We start from the raw sequence: 26,267 nt of genomic DNA on the forward strand, positions 1-26,267 counted from the left end.
TCATCTTTCCTGCAGGCCCCTTATAAGTACTGGAAGGTTGCAATAAGGTCTCCTTGGGGCCTTCTCTTCTCTAGGATAAGCAACCCCTCAGCCTGTCCTCATAGGACATGTGCTCTGGCCCCTGATTATCTTTGTGGCTTCCTCTGAACCTGCTCTTATACTGGGAAGTCTAGAGCTGAACACAGCACTCCAGCTGGAGTAGAGGGGGAGAATCCTCTCCCTCAGCCTGCTGCCCATGCTGCTTTTGATGCTGCCCAGGAGGATCTTGGCTCTTGGGGCTGTGACCAACATTGTTGGCTTACATTCAATTTTTCAGCCACCAATAACTCCAGGTCTTTGTCTGCTGGGCTGCTTTCAATCCCTTCATCACCCAGTCTTACGACAGGTTTCTAAGACAAATTTCTTTTTTGCATTCTATATAGCATTAGCTTGTGAATGGTTCTTTTATCTCTTGAATCTTTTGTATAGGTAATTTTTTTTTGTTTTCTATATTATTTTAAATTGTAATTTCTTTTGACTGACAGCAGTCTTAGTTTCAAAATACCAACACAGTTTATCAACAGTACCTTGGAAAACAGCATTTAGGCTTCAAGGAAATACCCAGGTGATGCTGAATAGAGAAATATCTTTAAAATATTATTTTCATTTTTCTCTCTAGAACTGGAAGAATCCAGACAGAAATGCCCACCATGTTGGTATAAATTTGCTAACACTTGCTTGATTTGGGACTGCTGTACTCCCTGGCTGAAAGTCAAACATATTGTAAATTTGATTGTGATGGACCCATTTGTTGATCTGGCCATTACCATCTGCATCGTCCTAAACACCCTGTTCATGGCCATGGAGCACTACCCAATGACAGAACAGTTTAGTGGTGTGCTTTCAGTAGGAAACCTTGTAAGTCTTTCATGATATGCCATGTGTGTGAAATGCATTTTTCTTTAATTCTCCTGTGACTTATGCACATTCACATAAAAGAAGTTGACTATTTATAGGTTTGGGATTATTGAACTTAAATTTAAGCTGTTGACATATGAGAATTTCACCACTTTTATTTTACAGAGTAAAGGTCTACCGAGTCAATATGCATTTTGATTTTTAAAACCTTCATTTTCTGTCATTGAAGCTTGTTAAAGGAGTTTTTTTTCTTGGATAAGTAGTAACAAATCATACTTTCAGTTCCATTCCCACACCCGTTCTGCTCCTCATTAGCACCTCCTAAGGATCTGGGTGTTCAAGGAATTTTAGAGGGGAAAGACCCAGTAAGTATGGCAGATGTAAGGAAATAATGAAATAGAATGACAGTGTCTTCCACAGGCCATCCTGTAGAAGAATAGTTCTGCTCAACTTTCTGTATAATTTTTTTCTTAATAAAATAAGTTTATAATAGAACCAATTTTCTTCATCACTAGAAGTAAAAAGATGGTCTAAGGGCAAAGATGAGCTCTAAGGAGATAAAAATGAGCATTAAAATCAGATGCTATTCTGTGTATTGGCATACATATATATTAGTAGGCTTGATAAAAACCACATTTTCCCATTTACCTTTTTCTTTGGAACCCAAACATTGTGATGCATATGTAAGCTTCAAATATGAATTTTATCCCTAACCCCATCATATGGAAATATAGAGAAGCTATTCAGATTTATCATTAGTTTCTTGCTGAAAATATAACTTAGCAAATATTGATACTATTAGTTTTACTTTTTAGATATTTTCTTCCTAAACTGGAGTAAGAAACTTTATTTTCCTTGCAGGTGTTTACTGGAATTTTCACAGCAGAAATGTTTCTCAAGATAATTGCCATGGATCCTTATTATTATTTCCAAGAGGGCTGGAATATTTTTGATGGTTTTATTGTGAGTCTTAGTTTAATGGAACTTGGCCTTGCAAATGTAGAAGGATTATCTGTCCTTCGATCATTCCGATTGGTAAATATACTATTTAAAATATGTTTCTACATTACATTTTTGTCTTTGTACATATATATTTTGTGCATTTTTCATTTGCAAATTATATATTTGGCTAAGATAGAAGATCTTTTCAGAACTTACAAAATGCTAAATTGCATACTCACTAGATGGCATGTATATATTATGTCAAGTTTGTTTTGCATATTATCCTAGTAATGTCTGTTTCTCCTCCAAGTTGTGTTGTCAACATCAATTCTATTCTTGCTGAAAGTGTGCTTAAAGGATTAACTTTTATAATAGAAGTATCTCTTAGAGTCTTCTTCCTAGATGATGGAGTCAAAAAAAGCAAGAGCCACAGGGCCCTCACTACCTGTGACTGAAGATGAGTGAATTGCTTGGTAAATAATGGGTTAGTTAATAAAAGTTTATTGACAATTTTAGCTTATAGACTTCTATTAGCAGCTGGCTTTCATGGTTAGTTTTAAATGAGAGTAGGGTTAGGATTTTTCATTGTCCAGGGGCTTTTCATCCCTACCAGCCTTCTCCATACCATCCTCTGCAAGGGTCTATCTGCTGTCCAACAGCTTTTCTGTTCAGAGGTCATTACAGTGTCTCTGTCTGTTATTAGATATCTCTTTCATGAACAGGAACTTGAAAAACCTTGGTCTTGCTGCAGACTAGGCTAGCATGCAAGTCAATGTCCAAATCCTCTTCTGAAAAGACCTACACATTGAGAGACGTGAAGCCAGAGTTCCTAGTCATCAAGCTCAACTTTTGCCTTAAATTTAAAAAAAATATATTTAACTTTAATTTCAAGTTAAATAAATCCCCTCTAAAAAATAAGGGGTTTTAAGTAAGTCTGTTTTCTGGTTCTCTGCATAGCATTATACTGTACTGTGCCTAAAGTCTAAAATTTGACTGGATTGACTTCTCTCTCAGTAGTAGGGTCTGGTTTTAACTTGGCATTTATGTGTTTTATTTATAAAACATAAGATCATCACATTAAATAATACTTAGTTTTATATTCATTTTAGTCTTCTGCTCTTTCAATTGTCTGAACACTTGCTGTATCTTTCCAATAATTTTTGTCTGTTTCAAGTTGTACTTACTAATATAATACTTTCCTTTGTTTTTCTCAATGTTGTATGACAAACTTTGTAAGACACATTACACTTCTTTTAAAAGACAGAAAATACATTGTTAAAGATACTTTCAAGTCACTTGTATGTCTGTCATTAACAACTCTAGCTTGTTTCTCTTTTTAGGAAAACCGTTTCCTCCAGCTCACTGCCAGTTAAGATGAAAGGATCTGGAAGTGACTATACACTTATTGTCCTGTTAAATGATCGCATTTCATATGTGCTAATTTATTTTTATTAATATTTTCTTATAGCTAACTACAGGAGAAAGACTGTTTTGTCCAACTTGTTTAACAAGTACAACTTCTTTGTAAATACTTAAAGATACCAAAAGAGTCAAAGTCTGAATTGGAGTCTTTGTGATAATTGCAATTCAATTGGAATGAGCATAGAGACAGTATTTTTGATTTCTTATCACTTGAATCAGGACTTAACAGTGCTGATGTGTAGTGTTGTACAAAGAACTGGAAACAAATTTTATAACTAACACTTCTCAAGGTTACAAGCGACGTGATGTAGACACAGGGTAACTGAAATATGGAATGTATAGCAGTTATTTCATTACAATTAGCATAATGAAGAACCATATACCATTCTTCTGTTTTGCAGCTTCGAGTTTTCAAATTGGCAAAATCTTGGCCAACTCTAAATATGCTGATTAAGATTATTGGCAACTCAGTGGGGGCTCTGGGGAATCTGACCCTGGTGCTGGCCATCATTGTGTTCATTTTCGCTGTGGTTGGGATGCAGCTGTTTGGCAAAAGCTACAAGGAATGTGTCTGCAAGATCTCCAGTGACTGTGAACTTCCTCGCTGGCACATGCACGACTTTTTCCACTCTTTCCTGATTGTATTCCGAGTGCTGTGTGGAGAATGGATAGAAACGATGTGGGACTGCATGGAGGTTGCTGGCCAAACCATGTGCCTTACAGTCTTCATGATGGTCATGGTGATTGGAAACCTAGTGGTATGTGATCAGTGGGGATTTTTAAAACTTTTAGGACATATTTTCTGTTTTTCATGATTTAGAAATCCAAGATGAAGACTGGAGAAGGACTTCAGGAAATCATGTAGTTTACTTGTGCTCTCTGTAAACCAGGTTCAAATACACCTTGATCATTTATGAAAAATGTTTGTCTACTTTTTCTTTTAAATCTCAGTAGGTTTATAACCTCTTTAATATGATCAGTGCTGAATTATGCTTACAGTTAAGAGTGCCTTTTAAAAAAAATCTAATTTAAATTGCCTTTTACATCCCAGTAAACTAAATTGTCTCAATATTGATGGAAAACTGTTGGTCTTTGTGACAACATTTATAATACTGAAGAGTTTACTGTTTCCACTTTCACTCTTTCTTTGTGAAACAAAACAAGCCTAGCTCTTCAATTTTTTCTCATAGGTGATGATTTGTAAAAGGCTTATCCCTTTTGCTATTGGCCTCTGAATTCCTCCCAAGCAACATTTTAAATAAAGACGCAAGTACTGAATAATGTGGAATAATGATACTTCCATTTCTAACATTCAGCATTCTTGTAGTACACCCCCAAATGACACATGAAATTTCTGTACCAGCATTGCTTTCCTGATGCAGCCTCTGTGCCCCTTTCTGCAGTGCTTCCGCCTTGCCAGTTTTTACACCTTCTGTATATATACTTTTCATTTTTCTTAACAATCCTTTCTACAACAGTACTTCAGAATTAAATACCATATTGATTTTGAATCATTTTACCAATTTGCCATAAACCATGTTTATGTAGTTCTTCCTCCTTGAGTGCTGGCATCCCTTCTCTTTTTGGTATGATCCACAAATTTTATAAATATGCTTATCCACAGTCATCACTACCAAGTCTCACCAGACTAATGTGAGTCCTGTGGCATATCTTATAAAATATTCTGCAAGTTTGAACAGGCAGAAGTGACAAATATAATTTAACTGATTTTTAAAGATTTTTAATCAGTTTTGCACATGGTCTGTCAGAATTGCATGCAATTCAAATTTCTCTTTTATGTCTGTAAAATGGCATGCAAGAAAGTCTGAAATAGTTTCTTGAAACTGAGGTTAAATAGTTTCTTGAAATTGAGGTGTATCACATCTGTGGACTCTTTATCTCTTAGCTAGTGTTCCTGCCCAAAACCAAGATAGACTCATACATACTTGCCAAATACAAAATTTTACCATATTCTGAATTAGAGGTACTAGAACTACGGTCTGTTGAACTGTAGAAAACTAGAATTTGCCTACCTTCCCCTGGCCTATGAACACTATAGCGGATGTAGCTTGCATAAATCACATTATGTTGTACTCCACCTCGTTATGCCATTCTCCATTTTGAGGAGAAGATCTGCACTACTGCCATTGTGGAGGAGACAGTCAAGGAACAGCTCAGATTTTCACCTTTATTAGTGACGTTAAACCAGCTAAAACTGTTTTTGGCGAGATAATAAAATGTGAGGGACAGGGATTATGAACTGAAAAGAATAGCAGGGAGGTGTGTTGAAATAAAGTGCTAGCTGTGAAATGAAAATTATCTCATATTGAAAAACTCATAATGACATTGCTTTTATGACTTAAAAATAAGAGTAATTTTTTCCTTACTGTCTTTTAGGTACTCAACCTCTTTTTGGCCTTGCTGCTGAGCTCATTTAGTTCAGACAACCTTGCTGCTACAGATGATGATAATGAAATGAACAATCTCCAGATTGCTGTGGCAAGGATTCAGAAAGGCATAGATTATGTGAAGAGAAAAGTGCGTGAATTCATTCAAAAAGCCTTTGTTAGAAAACAGAAAGTTTTAGATGAAATCAAACCTCTTGAAGACCTAAACAATAAAAAAGACAGCTGTATTTCCAACCATACAATAGTAGACATAGGTAAAAACCTTGCCTATCTCAAAGATGGGAATGGAACTACCAGTGGCATAGGCAGCAGTGTGGAAAAATATGTTGTTGATGAAAGTGATTATATGTCATTCATAAACAACCCAAGTCTCACCGTGACAGTGCCCATTGCTGTCGGAGAATCAGATTTTGAAAATTTAAACACAGAGGAGTTCAGCAGTGAATCAGACCTGGAAGAAAGCAAAGAGGTAAACCTATTTCTACTTTTAAAATACTCTGATGCTTTTCTTTTTTTTTTTCTGAGGTTACTAGTGTTGAATTCAAATCTTTCTTTAATTCCTTTACAACAGCATGTACAAACTTGTAATGTTATTTAAGGTAAATTGATGTAAGGTTGTGAGTTTTGAAAGATGGTGATACAATATTGCATTTACAGTAATAATCAAGATGCATAAGAAAATTTTTTAGAAAATTAGTATTTTTTTCTATTTTATTTAGTTAAATCCTTAGCAAGCAAAGGAACCAGTTTAATAGCCCTGGATACCAGAAGTCATACAAAGTGTCTATGGCTGGTGCAAATTTCTCCATGCGTATTTCATTAGAGCAGTTTACTCTTTTATCTGTTTTTTAATGGTTCATTCTGATGTATTTAACCTTTTTTATATAGCGAAAATGCATCCATATATTTTATAGATAGGTACCTTTGAATATTGGACTAGCATCACTAAACAATTTCATATAAATCACTAATAATCCATCTGATGGCAGCAGAACCACTGAAGAAGTGAAGTAATGGCCTTATGGTAAAAAAGTTACAAAGCTTAATATCCCAGTATAAGATCCTTTCATTTGACTACTCATTGTTATTTTCAAAGCTGTAAGATATTTGAATCTGTTACCTACTGTGACTAATAAAATGTACCTCTTTCTGGCACTATGTGGTGCCAAGTGGATAAATCCAAGCTAGCACTGAGAGTGATAGTGGATACCAAGGCATTATTATTGTGTGTGTATTATTAACCCACTGCTTTGTCCTGCACAACTGAAAGTGGTGGAGACACATCAACCCAAGTGGAGTAAGTCTGTGCAATGCTTAATACTAATGCTAGTTCATTCAGCATTAGCATGGGTATTTTTGAACAGTATTGCATGCTGTGGGGTAGACATAAACTAACATAAAGGCTTTCATTAGTAATTTTCTCTTACTTGAATCTGAGGGTATAAATATGGGTAAGATTCTAGTAATTTTCTACCTGTGATCCTTTTTTGTACAAACTGCATCACACATTTAGTCATATTTTCTTGTTTCTTATCACAAATGTCTTTATTATTTTTATAAAAATATTTCCTTGTTTCAGATTGATTGTATTAACATTTATCTTACTCTTCAAAACCAGTACTTGCGTGTGGAAGAAATGAGTTGTAGTTTAACCTTCAGTTGTTATGGTTTTTACTGCACAAGAGCACTATGTCACTAGGAGAGGTGGAGGATGAACTTCATACAAACCTCTGTGCTGGTGGTTAGCAGGGCTGAGTATGACAATGGTGCATCTCTTACTTCATGGTATAACAGGATGATGTGACTTCTGACTGTTTTCATTAGCCAGATCTTTCTTTTCTTCCCATGGAATGACCCTAATTAGGTTATTCTACAAGGTGACAAAAATACTGACTTCCTATAGGAAAAATTTTAAAGCGGATTGTCCCACATTTGAGACATGACCTCCGGTCATTAAGCTTCCACGATAAAAGAAAAGCTTTCTACTCCACATACCATATTTAAAAGAAAACAGTGTCTTCATTGCATTCTTGGAGGCACTTAATGCTGTTGTGCTTCAGGAACTGCAAACTGATCAGGTGATAAGACAAAGAAATACATATTAAGTCAGGGATGAGCTAGTGCCAAGCAGTTTTGATTGGCCAAGTCTGAAACTCTGCTGAGTGTATTCAAGGCCAAAATTTCTTACTAATGCAGAAGCTGAAGGTGAAAAATTGAAGGGAATGTTTCTCAGTTTCAGGGATTTTCAAGAGAGACGCAGCAGTAAGTAAAGATTGTGATCATATTTCTTATTAAAGTGCCTAAATTTCAAGTGGATTTGAGTCACATAAGCGTGACACAAAAAGCACTAAAATCTTAATCCTAGTTCCTGCTCTTCATTAGATAGTCTTAACCACCACAGGTTTTGATATAGAGGAGTGTTGGCTTATTAGTTAGATGACCAGTATTCTTGTAATGAAAATGATCCATAGGAAAATAAGGCATTTTTTAAATTAAAAAATTGACTACAAATGGCTTTTTTTACAAGGCTTCCTCTTTTTTATCATGCCATAATGTGCCGTGGATTTCTGGCCTCTCATGTTTTCCTTTTTATATGACACTGCTGTTGCTGAGTTGATCTGCCAGTCATTTCATTGCTTACACCACAAATGAAAAAATTGAAATTAGAAACTGCCCTCAAACTGTGTTCTATTAGCAGATATGCAGATGAAAGGCAGCTGAGGCATCCAGGTGCTGTGAGGACACTGCACAAGATAGCCAGATGCTAATGAGTGTGTATCTGTGTGCTTCTGCTTGCTTCTGTGTCTACAACCAAGTACATGTATTCACTGTTGTATAGGGCAATAAGCTGAATTTCAACAAAATTATTTTTATTTATTAGCAAGTTTTAATTAAGCATATTAATGTTTGGTGAATTCTTTATTATAAAACATGTATATTCCAGTAGTTTGACAGAAATGGTAACTAGATTATGCCTTTGTAGAAACAATACGTATAATGTTGTACATGCTTAGTAGGTGTGAATTAACAAGGAATTTTCTAGAAAACTACTGAAGCCTAAAATAAATTTAATTATAAAAACTTCATGCCCATAAGAATGTCAGTGGGTGAATACAGTATAATAAGGGAATTAGAGAACTAATACTAAATAAAACTTTATCATGGAAATAGGCCATTAATAATTGTGGAACCACTCTGCTGAGTCCATTGGCCTATAAATAAAGGTCTGTGGATCTGAGCTGCATTACTGCTATGTAGTGTAGAAACTATAAAGATATTTTTTCCATTTTAGGTTCTTAAGTACTGTGGGGATGGTTTATATGGAAAATTTTGTTGTACATGTATGTATAATAATTAGTTAAAATAATCATAATACTGGGTAATAATTAATTTATGCTAAGTGTAACTTATAGGCTAATAATAACACCAAGAGATACCAATGACAAAATATTTTGCAATGCTTTGAAAAAAATGGGATCTCCTAATGCTGTTGCAGACACATTAATAATGTATATTTTACGTAAAGCAATATTCAGCGCAAAAAAGCAGAGGTGCTGTGTCCTGAACTTCATTTCCTACCGTTCTTACTTCTCACAGGAGTAGAACCAAGCTGGATCAGTCAAGCGGGCAGCTCTGGTGCCTTTTAGCGAGGCAGAGCATCGTGTCACCAGTTTTACACAGGTTACCTAAGCAAGTTATACATCTCTCTCTATATATATTTAATCACCTTTTAGCGGATATTGACTGGCCTGCATGCTCTTCAGCTATGATCCTGTCCCATTCATTGCAATAAGTACCAACATGCACAGCTGCTCCCTGCTGAGCCACGGGACTCGCATCACAGCATGGTCAGGCAAGAGCGGCAGCCCCAAGATTTCTGTGGTTCCGATACTTTCCGTGATATTTCAGTAGTATTTTGCAGTGCATGCTATGTACCTTTCCCAGTCTTGATATAGTTGTCAAGATTCTGTTCTTGAGGGGTTTTCTTTTGTTTTGAGGGAAGACAGAATATGTAACACATACGCCATGTTTCTCATCAGAAGCTTATATATATATATACATATATATGTCCATCTGTAAATTGTGTTGATAATGAAAAGCTGATAGCTGTTTTAGAAAACTTTCATACTATTGTATTTTAACTTCTAATGGAGGTAACCTGTAAACTCATCATAGTCATGATTTTATTTTTCACATTCTTTTTTCTTAGAAGTGCTTTTCTTTAGTACTTGTATAAGCATTTTGTTATTTTGGTGATTAATATGCAGTACTTGAAGCACCATTAAGCATGAAATTAATTTAATTTCTGCAGTCAAAGCATGTGACCATAATTTGGTTAAAAGAATTAATACAAAACTCTTATTTGGCTGGTCAAACATTCAGAGATCAGTTCTGCTCTTACTTACGCTCAGACTTAGGTGTACAGGTGCAAAGAGAAAACTAATAGCAAGATGTGGCCCAATTCAATCTTACTATAACTCTTTAATTTATACTCAAAAATAATTACCTCCCCAAGCATCTAAAATTGTCTGCCTTGAGAAACTTATTCTCATCTCATCAGAAATAAATACAATTCAACATTCTAGTAAATGAGCTACTGAGTTTGGATCAAAAGGTCCGGAAGTTCACCAGCTTCAGTATGATCTACATCTCACCTATTAAACATTGCCATAATATTTACAACACCAGAGTTGCTGCTTTCAGTTTGGTAAATCAGTGGAGTTAAAATATACTTGCTTCAGAGCTTTTCCTCTTATATTTGGTAAGAATAAGTTATCTGATAAAATGTATTTTGATTTTAAAATATTCATTATTTAAAATCCTTTGATACTCTGAAGAATTTAGCCTTTTTCTTGTGAATTGGTCACATTGTATTGGCATAATGTGATTCACTGTGGATGATAATAAGTTGTTAATGTTAGGGTTAACTGAAGTTCACTTAATTAATATTTTCAAACGGCAGTCACTTACTCAGTTGCAGAAATATCCTTTCAGTATTGCTTGTATAAATTAAAGAGCCTTTTTAAGTAGCTGCTGGTGGGAGAGCTTTTTTCCCACTGGATCATATCTCCACTGCTACTTAAAATCCTTTTGCTTTCATACAACTTTTTTGCAAATATTTTCATTTATTAAGTTCTCATGAATAAGTAGATCAAAGGAATTATGAATACCAATACAGTACAGAGTGGACTATAACTTAGAGATAGTGGTTTTTGCAGTATTTGAAACCAATAATCATCACAAAATTATTTTGTTTTGATTTACGGTGTTCCGGTTTTTTGTACTGATAGAGTTATTCTGCTTAACTGTATAGGCATTAGAAAGAGAGACATTCAGATTCCACTTAATTACACCAGTGGAATCACAGTGATATCTACCACTTCAAAGATTTTATAGGTGATATAGCTGTACTGAAAAAGACTGGATACTTTGGATATAATATTGCCATTTATATCACAGAACATTTCATACTGACATACACACTACTGAGAAAATAAAACCAGTATAATTTCCATTATTTACCATTTTCACAGGTATTTGAGGGGAAAGGAAATTGAAAGCAAAATCAAAATGGTGGTTTCTCTTGGCGCTATCTTCCCGCTTATGTCTGTCCTGCTCTTTGCTCCTTCTGTCCCTTAAATTATTTCAACAGCTATAAGTGGCATCCTGGCCAATCATGAAATTTCAGGCTTTGTTAAAAATGTTAAGCTAAGAGCTGTCCAGCTACTCTCAGATCATCTTTGGAACAAACCAAGAAAGAAATGTTAGAAGGTAAAAGGTTTGGCTGTAAGTGAAGCAGAATTGTATGAATCTATGAGATGTTGTCAAGGTTCAGAAAGTAATTATGTCAAAAACTTCCTGACCTAAACTTGGCTGCTGCTTTTTGCAATGCTTCTCTGATAGGCAAGCTGCTTTCCTATCTTGAAAGCTAAACTAAAATCTGTATTTCATACTGTACTGTATTGCTGACTAAAGTATGACTGGCAAGGCTGTTGGTACATGTGATGTAAAGTTATTTCAATCTCTATGATAATCAGTATACTGCTGCTCTAGAAACATGTAACTACTTTTGTCCCCTTACTGTTTACTTTGAAAAGGAGGTGGAGTATGTACATTCTAAGGTTTTGAAAAACAGATTTCTCTGAGAATAATTTTCTTAGCATACTATTCACAAAATTTCTATCTTCATAACTCTCAAAGAGTGTCTAGTGCTTGATCTGGATAAATCTCTTATAATCTGCATGACTGAATACTTTTGAAATCTAGAATCATGGTATAACAAAAAGCTTAAAAGGGACTTACTATTAGATCAAAACTAATGCTTGGGTTTGGTGATTATCTTGTTTCTATAGATTCATTTTTTTAAAAAGCTATATACAAGTCAAGTAAATAGCCATTGCCTAAATCCAGTTTTTGTAATGCTGGTAAGCAGAGAGCGATTTACCAAGTACAAACGTAACTTTCAGATATGTTCAGGTAAAGAACTGGGATATATGCTATATACCTAACACATCAGGGTCTGCAGTTAGGGGTAGTCTAGCTATCCAGTTGGATTCCATATGCATGAACACTGGCAAGTCACAGTAAGTGCCAGAAAAAGTCTTCCTATGTATTAAGGCATGGACAAAACATAACAGCAATACCATGGCCCATTCCCAGGTGATGTTGTGTTGCATACCCAGAAATCAGTACAAAGTCCCTGGGTCAGGTGCGTTATACCAGTGCGTAAGTTTGCTGTGGACATATGTGAATGTTACTGAAAAGTTTTCCTAGCATACTGAAATTGAGTTGATAAAATCTTGAGATGTTGTATCATAAAGCCTTCCTAGATGTTTCTAATGCATACTAAATTTTATAAATTTTGTACATAATGACATACAATAAATTCAATGTTAAAAATTACGAAGAAAAATGACAAAATAAATTATACTGTTGAAAATTTCTATTTTTTTTTCCTTTCCCAAATGATGCTGAATTATTACAGACTGAATTTATTGAATAATTTTTATAATGTTATTCTTTACCTACTGATCAGGTTGGGGCTAAATTCGGGTATAATAGAGCAGCATGCTAAGGAAATACTCTTAAGTCAACAGAAGAGTAACTGAGTTCTCAGTGGGACAAGGCATTTATTGTTGCAATTCAAGTATCAGCTGCTGTTCATTCAATTTAGGATTTTTCTGTTTGGTTTGACTCCTGTGATTATTGTTACAGCTCTGTAAATGAAGCATACCAGAGTTTTAGTGAGAAGAGACTTGAAAGATACATCTCACCATACACAGTGCCCCACATAAATAAAGTTGTCTTTTTGATGTTCCTGATAATTGACAGTTCTATTGATAATTTTCTACCTTACTATCTGATATTTTTGATCTCTCCTTATAGTGGTTATCTCTAATCTTCCATGTTGAGTTAACTGTTAGTCTTAAGCAATTTCAGTAATAGGAATTCATTACCCACTGTGCTTATTAAACTAACTGCATAATATCCGAGTCACTGAACTCTTCATTTTCCTGTTAGAGAATGGACAGTAGGTCTTTCAAACTTATGGTTCCGCCAGTTCATAATTTTTGTTTGCTCTGCTACTACTACAGCATTCTGCTAGAAATGCTCTCCAGATTGGAATGATGCAAGCAACATTTTAAGAAAACACTATGTAATAAAAAGTCACTTCTCATTTTAAAAATTATTTACTGTATTGTATTGATAAATGGTAATTTTTAACATCGTATATAATTTTTTTGGAATGTACCTTGCATTTATGGTATTTCTGGCCTTTCCTCAAACTGATGATTGACTTCAACTGATGTTTAAATGCTGTGGTCCTTACTTGAGGACTACAGTATTTATCCCATACTTTCCAGTTTCTCCATTTTAGAGGCAGTATTCCACAATGACCAAACTGCCATGCATTATCTATAATTCAAACATATTGCAATGGGAAATTGGTCGATAATAATCTGCAGAAAAGCATGCATCCATCTCTTTGTACATTGGACCTGACCTCAATAGATGTTAAAACTCATGCAGAAATATGAGACATAAATGTCTAAGCTGGGATTTAAAAAAAAACATAGATGAAATGGGTGTGTAGGTGTCACTGAAACTAGGTGCATAATACACCTTCCAGTACATGTTTCCATTTGCTCGGCCTTCCTCTGAAATGTGCTCTATAGTGAACCATGGTACACAAAAATCAAAGTTACGCTTATGTCAAAATCACAACACAATGTATTGTCAGTGTGGTTCAATTGAGTCAGAGTGGGGGAGAAAGGAATGAATCTTTTGAATATTTGTTGCTATGTAAAATTCCATTAAAGTTTCAAGTTACTTTCTGTATCCACAGATTAATACTGTTTACATTTCCTTTACAAAAAACTGTATAGAATTTGAAGCTACTCAGAAATATTTTAAAGGAATAATGCCTCTAACTTCAGATTTAAGTGTCAGCAAAAATATGTATCTTTGATGTTACCATAGACCATCTCTGTCTAATATTGATTCCCTATAGACTCTATTCTAAATCTGCTTACATCATTCCCTTTATAAGATTAGCTACTTATCAATGCAGCCATTTTACTGATGTTATACTCCATATAGTGATAACATTAGACAAGTCATAGAATGCTGTAATCAAACTACTTTTACTTATTATAGTACTCATATTTGTCTGTTGCCAACATCATATGTCAGTGTGAAAGAATAATTTTTAAGGTTTGGATTATATTACTGGTATGATTTATTGGTGCAGTATTATTTTATTTACAGTATTGCTTTAAAAGTATTTGTTTTCACTTCAGTATTTCAAAATATTTTTGGCCTTTTACAATAATTGGACATCTATGTGTACTGTACCAAAGTAATAAGTAGTTTCAAAATGCACAATAAATCCAGAAAATGCATTGGCAAGTGAGTATGCAAAATATCAGCTACTGCTCCTAAGGTAATGTGCTGCTCTTTCAGAAATAAAGATAATTAAATTATCCTATACAACTCATAACATGTGTTTTCATGTCGATAATAATGAAAAAATTATAGTCAAACTTTTTAGATTTAGATTTTTACAGACTTGCTAAAATAATATTTACTTGAGACATGAAAATACATCTGTGCAGCTTGCTGTTGGTTTGGTCATGATGTTGGAAATTTATTTGTATTAACACATGCTATCTGAAGTGTGATCTAAAATGCAGCCACATGATTGGAATAATTAAACAGTACAAAATGTGGAAAGCACTCATTCTTAGCTTACTTGAAATTTCACTTCAAAATTCTTATGTGTGGCTCAGAATAGTAGTCTAGTAATTTCAGCAATTCCTTGTATGAAAATATCAAAGTATTTTCAATATGGAAAACGCATATTATGTAGTTTCTAATCTTGTGACCTCACCTGTAGTAGAGCAATTTGGCACTATAGATTGTAAATAAGAAGTTCTTTCAATATCAGAGCACTCAATACATTCAAAATATTTTGATATACATTTCCAACATTAACTTCTATTCAAAATAATAAAACTGGAAAAAAAAAAATTATGTGGGGTTTTGTTCACAGAAATTGAATGCATCCAGTTCATCAGAAGGCAGCACAGTTGATATTGGACTACCTCCAGAAGGTGAACAGCCAGAAGCAGAACCTGAAGAAGTTCTGGAGCCAGAAGCTTGTTTTACAGAAGGTAGGCAAAAAAACCCATATGCAAGATAAATAGACCTAATTGTGTTGACTTGGGCAGGATTCTCATTTTATTCAAAATCAAAAGAAGTTTTGTGATTATAGTCGTAATATCTGTTTGTATTAGTAACTCCTTCAGAGTTACTGCCATAGATTTACTGTTCTTGTGTGTTCTCTCTCTCTTTGGAGGGTATTATGAAAGATACAAAGCTTTAACTTTGAATATTGAAACAAAAATGAGGAGTTACAAGGATCTATTGCAGTAGGACTGAAATAAGTCAAATGACTACCATTCGTTGTGATTCCTAATAAACACTTACTTTATTCTGACATCTCAAAATTTGTTATCACTTTACATTTAGGGTGTGTACGGAGATTCAAATGCTGTCAAGTCAGTGTAGAAGAAGGAAAGGGGAAAGTCTGGTGGAATCTTAGGAAAACCTGCTATAAGATTGTTGAACACAACTGGTTTGAGACCTTCATAGTCTTCATGATTCTTCTCAGCAGCGGTGCTCTGGTAAATTAAGTGTGGAACTATTGTGACTATTGTGGTTTTAAGCAGCAAGCATTTAAAATTACAGTTAATCACATAGCTACAGGTAAAAAATTAGAATTTGATACCCAATTTATAAATGTTCTAATAAAAACATACACCCGCAAGTATTTGGCATATATTGTAGGACATGTAAGAGTTTGCTTGTGGGCTGTGAAACAAATTGCTTGGCAAGTTCAAAATGTAGCGTTAATGGAAATAAGAAATTAGTTTTATCAGACTGGTGTTGACATGTCTTCATATTGATGATAATAGCTTTTTTTTTTTTAAATACACATTTAAATAAAAACACAGCTGAGCTAGGAACTTACCAGCAGCAACTTGAATTGTCAGACTCAGATGTAAGTTGCCAACACAATTCCATCAGGTATTTTACAGATTGGTGTTAAATCAGGTGCATTGTGTAGATATTGAAGTAATGAGTTCCTCATAACGGGGCAAAATATAATATTCTTGCTACACTTGGCTCAATGCACAGTGATTCACTGTCAATGGATACATTTTCTTTTGACAAGACAGTTCTCTCTATTTAGGATTGCTTTGTAGGTTAGCGTGCATAGTTTGGTTTCAATTATTCCCCAAAAAAACTGTATCACAGAGTCATTTTTAAATCCCTCATATAATTTTAATATAAATTTGTAACTCCCACAAAGGAGGTCCTTATGTCAATAAGCCCTTGCTATATGTAGTGACCCAGTGTATGACCCTGCCTGGATGACAGGTACCCACCAAAGGTGGTCTGTAACTCCGCTCCACAGGTGGACAGGAGAGAGAAAATACAATGGAGGGTTCATGGGTTGAGATGAGGCCCGGGAGAGATCACCCACCAAATACTGTGGTGGGCAAACAGACTCAGCCTAGGGGTATTAACTGAATTTATTGTTAACAAAATCAGAGCAGGATAATGAGAAGTAAAATAAATCTTAAAAACACCTTCACCCCATCCCTCCCTCTTTCCCAGCTCTACATCCTCCCCCAGCAGCACAGGGAGACAAGGAATGGGAGTTATGGTCAGTTCATCAGAGGTTGTTTCTGCCACTGCTCAGGGAGAGGAGTCCTTCCCCTGCTCCAGCCTGGGGTGTCTTCCATGGGAGACAGTTCTCTGTGAACTCCTCCAATGTGAGTCCATCCCACAGGGAACAGTTCTCCACAAACTGCTGTGATGTGGGTCACTCTTCCATGGGGTACAGTCCTTCAGGCACAGCCTGATCCAGCGTGGACCGCCCCCCATGGGGGTCCTACTGGTCCTACAAGTCCTACTTGGACACCTGCTCCAGCATGGGCTCCTCTCTCCATGGTCTGCAGGTCCCTGCCAGGAGCCTGCTCCAGCATGGGTTTCCCAAGATTCACAGCCTGTTCTCGGGCATGCTCCTGCTCCAGCTTGGGCTCCTCCTTGGGCTGCAGGTGGATCTCTGTGTCCTTGTGGATCTCCATGGGCTGCAGGGGCACAGCTGCTTCACCATGGTCTTCACCATGGGCTGCAGGGCCATCTCAGCTCCAGTGCCTGGAGCACCTCCTCCCCCTCCTTCTCTACTGGCCTTAATGTCTGCAGGGCTGTTCCTCCCACATATTCTCACTCCACTCTGCCTGCAATTCCACCTGTGCAATATTTTTTTTTTTTCCTTCTTAAATATGTTGTCATAGAGGCATTACTATTATACCTGATTTGCTTGGCCTTGGGCAGTGTTGGGTCTGTCCTGGAGCCAGCTGGCATTGGCTTCTAGAAGCTTCCCACAGAAGCCATCCCTCTATCTCCCCCCACTACCAAAACCTAGCCACACAAACACTACCCATGGAAAGAAATTAAAATGAAGTTTGAAGAGTGGTCTTACAGTAAGTTTTGTGTATCTCTGTTCAGCTCAGCTGATAGCTGAATATTGTTTTTACCCAACTTTATGAAAAGTGTTAACTGAAAGCCAAAGTTATACTTGAGGGAAAGATACATGCCTTATCATCAAATATATATTTTCAATTCAAATTTTTTCCTGACCATTCTATACCACACTGCAAATTGTGAAGACATTTAATTATATCTTCAAAAATCTTTTTCACAGGCATTTGAAGATATCTACATAGAGCAACGTAAAACTATCAAGACCATGCTGGAATATGCTGACAAAGTTTTCACCTATATCTTTATTCTGGAAATGCTTTTAAAATGGGTGGCTTATGGCTTTCAAACCTATTTCACTAATGCGTGGTGCTGGCTGGACTTCCTGATTGTTGATGTATGTATTCTTTTTCATGTCCTGTATGACAAGCTCTAAAAATCAGAATATTATGTTTTCAGGATAAGATTTCTATTCTATTTAATGAAAACTCTATTTTAACTGTTGTGGTGGTATGGTTTATAATTTGGTTCAGAAAGGAAAAAATATTTGGATATACTTATTTCTCTAGAGGTAATTTGTTGAAATTCTCTAGTTTTGTAATGCTTTCTGGAAATGATGCTTTTTGCTTTTTTTTTTTTTTGGTGGTATAGAAGGGATGCTGTTCATCCCCTTCAGTTTTTGTTAGGTATGGAAGCAATTTCTTAAACTGTTTCTAATATTCTAATCAATTACTGTAGTTTCATTAGTTAGGCAATTAACCACTGAAATTTTCCTGTGGGTGTAATGAATTTTGCCTTATTTAAAGTAATTAATTCCAAGTTTAGTGTCTTTAAAGATACAGTAGCTCAAGTTGATGAAGAGATTAGTATGAGACATTTTAAGGTCTGATTCAAGTGTCCTGTCACTCAATAATATGAAAGGAATATGTGCAATATGAAAGGAAAATACTGCTAGGAATTTTCAGTTCCATGGTACTATTCAGTACTCTCACATTTTTCACTGTATCATGGGGGTAACCTCAAAGAGACACTTCAGAGAACCATAGATGAGTCCCCTTGGAATGGGTTGCCACATGATTTTCCAAAGGTTGCACTACCAAGGAGCAGATACACATTGTCTGAAGGAGACCTAGTGAGAAGTGCATTCTAATTTCAAGTCTACATGCTCAACAAAGTATGTACAGTACTGGGTAGCATAAATGGAAGACTACAGATCTTTAACCATATAGAAAATATTCATTTCCCTTCCATCCCCAATAGCCTGAGTTACCCCTGTCTGTGCTAAAAGGCATCTCTCAGTTCCACATGTGTAATTCCTATGGAATGCAAGCTAAGAATATGTCTTAAACCACCTATTTGCACATTACAAAAAGCAGCAGAATTCTGTAGAAATTGCTAAATAACTCCCTAAAACTACAGTGATAGGTCATGAGGTTTTTACTACACAGAGCTTGGAAAACACTACAACTGGTAAATCCAGACCAGCATTGCAAATCCTATGGTAAGACACGACTATATGCACATCTAGTATTTTATGAGTGAGTCTGTACCTTTGTGAAACATGTATTGGCTCAATCATCAGATGTGTAAATTGCCATGAGCAGTAGAGCTTCCATTTATCAACAAATACTTAATTCTTATTTGATAATCTGTGTTTTAGTTACTTCTGTCAGTACTACTTACTGACCCTTGTAAGTAGCTTTGTTAGTTTTCTATGTCAACCTTACCCTGGTGAAATTAAAAAAAAAATCTGAAGCATTCTTTTTAATCTGTAGTCAGGGGATTGAGATAAAAAAGCAAAAAGAACAATTTGGAGATGTAGGAATTGAGAGAATAGGAAGGATGGAAGGGAAGGGCATTAAATGGACAGACATAGAAGGTGATTTGTTTTATTTTTAATTTATTAGGGCCACTCCTTCCCAATGGCTATTAGAAATACATTTCCAAGGATTATTGATGAAAGATAATTGTATTATTTATTTTACAGCTATTCTAGTTTATTTACTCATCTGCCTGCAGACCAGACCAGCGTTTTGCAAGACAGAATTGATGAAGTGGTTAAAGGAGTCACAGGGAATGTAATGAAGTGTGGATATGCCTAAAAATGAAGCTTCTACCATTGTCTAACAAACAGTTGGTTCTCAGTCTTGATTAGTCTGGTTAAATCTGAACAGCACTGGTATCTATGGCTGTTGAATAAGATTTTCTGGACACTAGAAAGTTACATTTGACCAAAAGCAAGGTCTGGATGTGGTTTTTGAGAGCGTTTACATTCTCCTCAAGTTCTGAAGATATCATGGGAAGTCCTGACCTAAATTGTCCATTCCAATTCACCCAAGCTTTTGGGTGTTTTGTTTTTGCATGTGACTTCATTTTTCTTTAAATCCCACCAAATGTTGACTGGTTTATGTGAATTTAGAAGGCACTTTTATACCATTCTACCAACATGATTTCATCAACAGGTATTTAGAATATACTTTTATTCTATTCTGTCTGACATAAAGATCTTTCTGCATTATAGAGGGTTTCCTGGAGAAAGAGGTCCAGCCTTGAATCTTCTTGAGAAGTTCAGGGCCCACATCATTCCCACCATATGTATCGGAAGGATATAAAGATGAATGAGCAATATTGCCTTTCTGTTTTTGTGTAGGTCTCTTTGGTTAGCTTAACAGCTAATGCCTTGGGCTACTCAGAACTTGGTGCGATTAAGTCCCTTAGGACACTAAGAGCTTTGAGACCTCTAAGAGCCTTGTCGCGATTTGAAGGGATGAGGGTAAGACAACATGAAAGAATCTGAAATAATGCATGCATCCACAGAAACAATGCATGCAGAATAATCAACGGCCAATCCATGCAGAAATGCTACCCTACCATCCTATATATTTCACATTTATCACTAACATATAAGCAAAAGGCTTCATCTGCTTATATGAATTCATGTGTTATTGCACATACTGTTACACTTAATGAGGCTCCTTGGCCTTTCACCATTTTTCATATTTTCATGGAGGGCCCAAGGATTTATCAACTGCATGGATCTATGCAGTGTTACTGAATTTATGCTATACAATTACATACTGCTATAGTCAGAACAGTTTAAAAAATCTCCAATACTTCCTCTTAAAAGTGTGTGCACATACACCCATGTATGCATGCACATGTGTATTTTGTACCAGTTTAGACTATCATACATAGTCTATATCTTTTAATATAGTATTCTGTGTATATAAATTGGGAACGTCTTTTAGAACTAAAAGTTCTGTAATTACTTTGTACGTTAATAAGTAAATTGGCACTATTAAAACACCTCTCTTTCATATTAGAACTACTGCATTCTATTTAAGAAAACTTTTCTAGCATATCAAAGATCAAGCTGGTTTTGTGATTTCTGGTTGCTTACTGCTTTCCATATTGATTGTAAAATGTTGATTATAATCTATAGAGCACTAAGCAGCCTGAAAACATGTTAGACTTTTGCTGGTATATTTGAGAAGTTACTGTCCCCAGCTGCTCATTATCACCGTATCAGCTACCACAGCTGAGACCCTCAGGGCACATTCCATCTGTCTCAGTGCAAAGTCGAAGTGATGAGCATAGATCACTTCTTTGGTGCACTGAAATGGACAAAGACCTGATGTACTCTGCTATGACTCGAAAGCTCTAGAAATGTTTCTCCTAGGGGTAGTAGTGAACAACCAGATATGGCAGATATTTCTAGCCACAGGAAGATGTCTGGCTTACACTTTCAGGGTCCATCTGTCTCTCTTGGACATACTGCCATAGTGGGCATCAGCAGATGCACCAGAACTGGAACCCTACTGCCATAATTAAAAGGGATCCCTGTGTGAGCTCCCTCCTGTGATCACTATTCTTTGGCACCCCAGGTGATAAGCTGATTAGCTAATTTGTAAGTCAACTACAAATTGGTGAGCTTCTGAAGAAAATGTCATGCTCTCTGTGTGTGGAGAGTAAGAGAAGAGACTTCAACCAAAAAGGAAATGGACTTTGATAAAATGTTATAAATTCAAACAGGAAATAGCATTTCCTTGTCTCCAACAAATTTCTGGACCTTTACTAAAGCAAATTTGAAAATTGGGATGTTTATATCAGAGGTAAGGCCTGTCCAAAGCATCAGTATTATCTCACTAAAACCACGTTAACTGTTGGGTTGGGGTTCTTTTGTGACAAAGATTAGCAAAACAAAAACAACAAAATAAAAATATTTCAAATTTTATATGCACAGTAAATTGCTTAAGTGGCAATTTTTTATTGCAAGGGAAAAGCCAATAACCTTGTCATGAAGGTTTATGGGTAATTGTCAATCCCATGACTTCCATGTTGGTGTAAACTTTACCTATGGCTTTGATCCTGCTCTGCCAACTGTATCTCTTTGTACAATACCCAGATGAGGAGGAGATTTATGAGTTTAGCAAAAAACCAATAAAAAGTAGTGGATGAAGTTATATTTCTTAAGACTAGAAATGTGACCTGTAGTTTCATTAGTTAGGCAATTAACCACTGAAATTTTCCTATGGATGTAATGAATTTTGCCTTATTTAAAGTAATTAATTCCAAATTTAGTGTCTTTAAAGATACAGTAGCTCAAGTTGATGAAGAGATTAGTATGAGAACATTTTAAGGTCTGATTCATGGAAATTCACATGCCTGTTCATAACATAATCATTCCATTGGTGTTTATCATGTATGAACTGAAAATATGACAATACAGTACCATGCATATATTTGCATAGACACTTAAATTTGCTTCCATTGAGCATTATACTTCCCATATACAAGCAGGAAATCCTTTTCAATACATATAAAAATTTAAACTCACTGTACTATTCTCTAGGATTAGGACTTGTGCCTGCCCAAACTAGTAATTAATAAAAAAAAATTGCCCCTATGAAAAACGTGATTTTTTTTTCCTGCATCTTCCTACCAATTTTATTGCTAGGAAAGGTATACTTTAATTTGCACTTGGTACTTCATTAAAATAGCTGGTGGGAATATAATTAATCTGTCCCTGCTCTGTCCCAAGCAGTATCACTCACTGCTATATGGTGCTAGGCACATAATACCTTTTTCTTTCAACCAGAAAACAAAGGGTTTGATGACTTTCTTATGCTTCCCCTACTTTCATCTGCTGTCAGGCCTAGCCCCCTTTTCTCACACCCTTACAACCAGTGGAAGCTGGAAGGTGTCTGGATCAGTGTTTTCAGTGATGCTCAACCATATGTTTAGAGTTTCTTCTGATGATTCATATCACAAACTGGTTCTCTATAGCTTCAGGACTCAGACTAAAACCAGAGAAAGTAGGTCAGCTGTAGAAATCCAGCAATTAAAGAAAAAACATGACTGGACCTGCAGCTGCAGCAGAAAGAGGAACAGAACTCTTGGGTGTACTGAGACTGAAAGCTCAAGGACAAATATTTTCACTTCATTAACTATCCTTTTATATCTCAAGAATCATTCCTGATGGATGATATTATTACATTTAAGAATATTTAAGAATATTTTTTAAGTAGAAGAATTGAGATAACTTTCAATTAAAAAAAGCCTAATATATTTGGAAAATATTCCAAAATTGGGAAAAAAATTATTTTTTCATTTATTATTCCGGTCAAGCTTGCTTTAAGAATAAGTGTGTTCATGATTTTCCAATTTGAACTAATTCAGTATTGTTATTAGACTGTTCATTTGCATAGGTCAGACAATGCCTTATGGCCTTCCATGGTCATGTGGTTTACAATGCTATGTACAAGCTTGTCAACATAAGACAGCACTGTTGAAATAGTCAGAAGAGATTTATCCATCAGTCAGGGAATCCTCTCTACCCAGATGCTGACTTATATAATTCTATATTACTTTTGCTTTTTAATTTATAACAGGTATAGCTAAGGAGATTTTTAGTATGATTAAGAAACAGTTCTGATTTGTTTTAAATTTCCCTACTAGAAATAACCACTTATTAAAACATTTGATTTAAAATATGTGGAAAAAATGTACAAACAAACAAAGAAGCATGGAAGGTTTGGACTTTTTGCACCATTCTGCACTTTTCTAGAGTCATGGAGTAGTTTACATTGAAAGGAACCTCATTTGATTCAGCTCCTAAATTTAATAGAACAACAATTTCACTGAAGTCCTATAGTCTCTCAAATGTTGTCCAAAGAATGTATCACCCACAAGAGCTAGTGTTTTGGCAGGAACGGGGCCCTGAAAGTAAACCAGGAATTTCTCCTTTCCTTCAGCCCAATTCTACTTTATAGTACATGTAATGGTGGTTCATCACCTATCTAACATTCAAAGGGTTTATTTTCTGTTCTGTAAAAGGGCAAGGAATGAAAGCCGATCTACCTGGATGACTAATTTTAAAATTCATTGATTCTATGGATGCTATTAGTTGCAGATATAACTGTAATGCCAAAATAGTTCATAGACCTTCACTACATATTTGTATTTTAAACAGAAAGAAGTACTTTATTATGCTAGAGGATCTGCCCTAGTACCTACATCATATAAACTAAATGAATTATAAACAAGCCCATCAAAGTAATAGGTAGTGTTCTGCATTAAAAAAAAAAAAAACACAACAAAACAAACAACAAAAAAGCAAACTTCACTAAATTTTAAGGATCTGGTTCAGTTGTTTTGGCAAAGCTGGCAGCAGTGCTCTATATTTAAAAATTTTTATATCCTTAGAGTTATTTACAGAGAGATTTAAAATAGGAATTAACTTATTTAGCATCATTGATTCCATCATTAAATTAATAATTCTCATTCATAATGGACCTACTTTCTCCCAATTTTTATTTTCCATAGTGTTTTATTTTCATTCTGGCATGTTTTTAATCATTGCTCATCATCACACATGAATTCATTTTCACATTTTTCTTTCCTGAAGCCTGATTTTTCCCAGAATTCAGTTGGGAATTAAATCAAGTCTCTTTTTCAAGTTTTATCTGCCACTTGCCTGAACACTAACATCTCTGGTGTGTTCAGATACTCAGTAGCTTTCCTGGTTTGAACATTTCTACTTTTCTGATTCTATATGTAAACATCCAAATGAACATCACTGGGTTTTATTTTTAAAAAGACTCAAAGTTACTTTCAATTAGAAATTTGCTTAGTAATAGATTTGAACTTACTTGGATTTGTTTATCCAGTAAACATGTAATATAAAAAATTTGGTTTGTTTGAGTCAATCAGTGATTATAATTATTATGGTTTTGCAGACATACATTAAGTAAATATTCTAAAAAGCACTGATAAATACTACTTCTTCCTTTTTTTTTTTCAGTTTAACTGGTTAGTTTTTATTATTCCCATTCTTTAAAGCTACCATTTGCTACTATTTGTATTTTTTCCTTCAAATTATGTTGACATTTTATCTTTTCTCTATACTGCTTTTCTGACTTGTTACTCTCAACAATTAAAGAAGTGTAACACAGATATTAGAATTACAATAGCATGTTACATTTGAGAAAGGCTGATGAAGCATTTGTAAGATACTGGTGCCTGTGTTCTTACAGTGTCTCTCTTCGGTTTCATTTGTACTCCAGGTGGTGGTGAATGCCCTGTTAGGAGCAATTCCATCTATTATGAATGTGCTTCTTGTTTGCCTTATATTCTGGCTGATCTTTAGTATCATGGGAGTAAATCTATTTGCTGGAAAGTTTTACTACTGTGTTAACACTACAACCGATGAGAGATTTGATATCAGCCAAATCAACAACTTTAGTCAATGTGAGGAGCTCATACAAAACAATGAAACTGCCCGGTGGAAGAATGTGAAGGTTAACTTTGACAATGTAGGCCTTGGTTACCTTTCTCTGCTCCAAGTGGTAAGTCACCAGTCCTTAATTTCTATTTCTCTTTCTATATCTCTGTTGTTTACTTGTAACAGTTAAAAGTTTTTTACTTTTTTTTTTTTATTATTTAGAAATTTTGTCTCTCACTTCCTGGTTTGAATTATGAAGTGTGGGATAAATCCGTGACTCTACAGAAATAACACAAAGCCTAGAGGCTATACTGACTATGAGGAAAAAAAATGTAATTCAAACCTAATACACCTTAGCTGCATTGAATCTGTATCAAGTAAACCTGTAATGCTGATGCACAAAGCAAATACCTTTTACATCAGATATTATTCACAATAGACAAAAGTTCTTAATGGATGCTGTGTCCTCTGTAGTCAGATATTAGACTTGGCTTGCAATTCTTGTACATGAATAAAACATACAATAGAAGGCAAGAGTCAGCTATTAGCATTGCACTCTACTGGTTTCTATGATGAGGACTAAAGACACTTAGTCTTCAGCTCCTAAAAAATTCTTCTGACAAGCCATTTTCCAGGAAAAGTGTGACCTAAACACCTGTGTTCTTTTTATAGGCTACGTTTAAAGGATGGATGGATATCATGTACGCAGCTGTGGATTCTCGTAATGTAAGTATAGTCCCTTGACTCCATTTGTTTTGATTGTATGAGCTCCAAGATTTGAGAATGCAATTTTCACAGCTTTCAGAAATAACAGTAAAAAT

At 35.3% G+C, this 26,267-nt stretch overlaps 1 protein-coding gene across 5 annotated transcripts in view; it reads left to right on the forward strand.

Annotated features, from left to right (window-relative positions):
• The window catches only part of SCN2A (sodium voltage-gated channel alpha subunit 2), a 76,319-nt gene that overhangs the window by 43,601 nt on the left and 6,451 nt on the right, over positions 1 to 26,267 (forward strand). For all 5 annotated transcript variants that reach the window (XM_010406859.4, XM_010406862.4, XM_010406861.4 and 2 more), the window contains exons 14-23: positions 659 to 897; positions 1,759 to 1,932; positions 3,663 to 4,019; positions 5,659 to 6,138; positions 15,223 to 15,343; positions 15,702 to 15,856; positions 17,947 to 18,120; positions 20,374 to 20,496; positions 25,289 to 25,570; positions 26,119 to 26,172. In XM_010406859.4, the coding sequence (XP_010405161.3) occupies positions 659 to 897; positions 1,759 to 1,932; positions 3,663 to 4,019; positions 5,659 to 6,138; positions 15,223 to 15,343; positions 15,702 to 15,856; positions 17,947 to 18,120; positions 20,374 to 20,496; positions 25,289 to 25,570; positions 26,119 to 26,172 (2,159 nt within the window). The remainder of the gene's footprint in view (positions 1 to 658; positions 898 to 1,758; positions 1,933 to 3,662; positions 4,020 to 5,658; positions 6,139 to 15,222; positions 15,344 to 15,701; positions 15,857 to 17,946; positions 18,121 to 20,373; positions 20,497 to 25,288; positions 25,571 to 26,118; positions 26,173 to 26,267) is intronic.

The sequence above is a fragment of the Corvus cornix genome, chromosome 7 (assembly GCF_000738735.6).
Source record: "Corvus cornix cornix isolate S_Up_H32 chromosome 7, ASM73873v5, whole genome shotgun sequence".
Taxonomy (NCBI): Eukaryota; Metazoa; Chordata; class Aves; order Passeriformes; family Corvidae; genus Corvus; species Corvus cornix.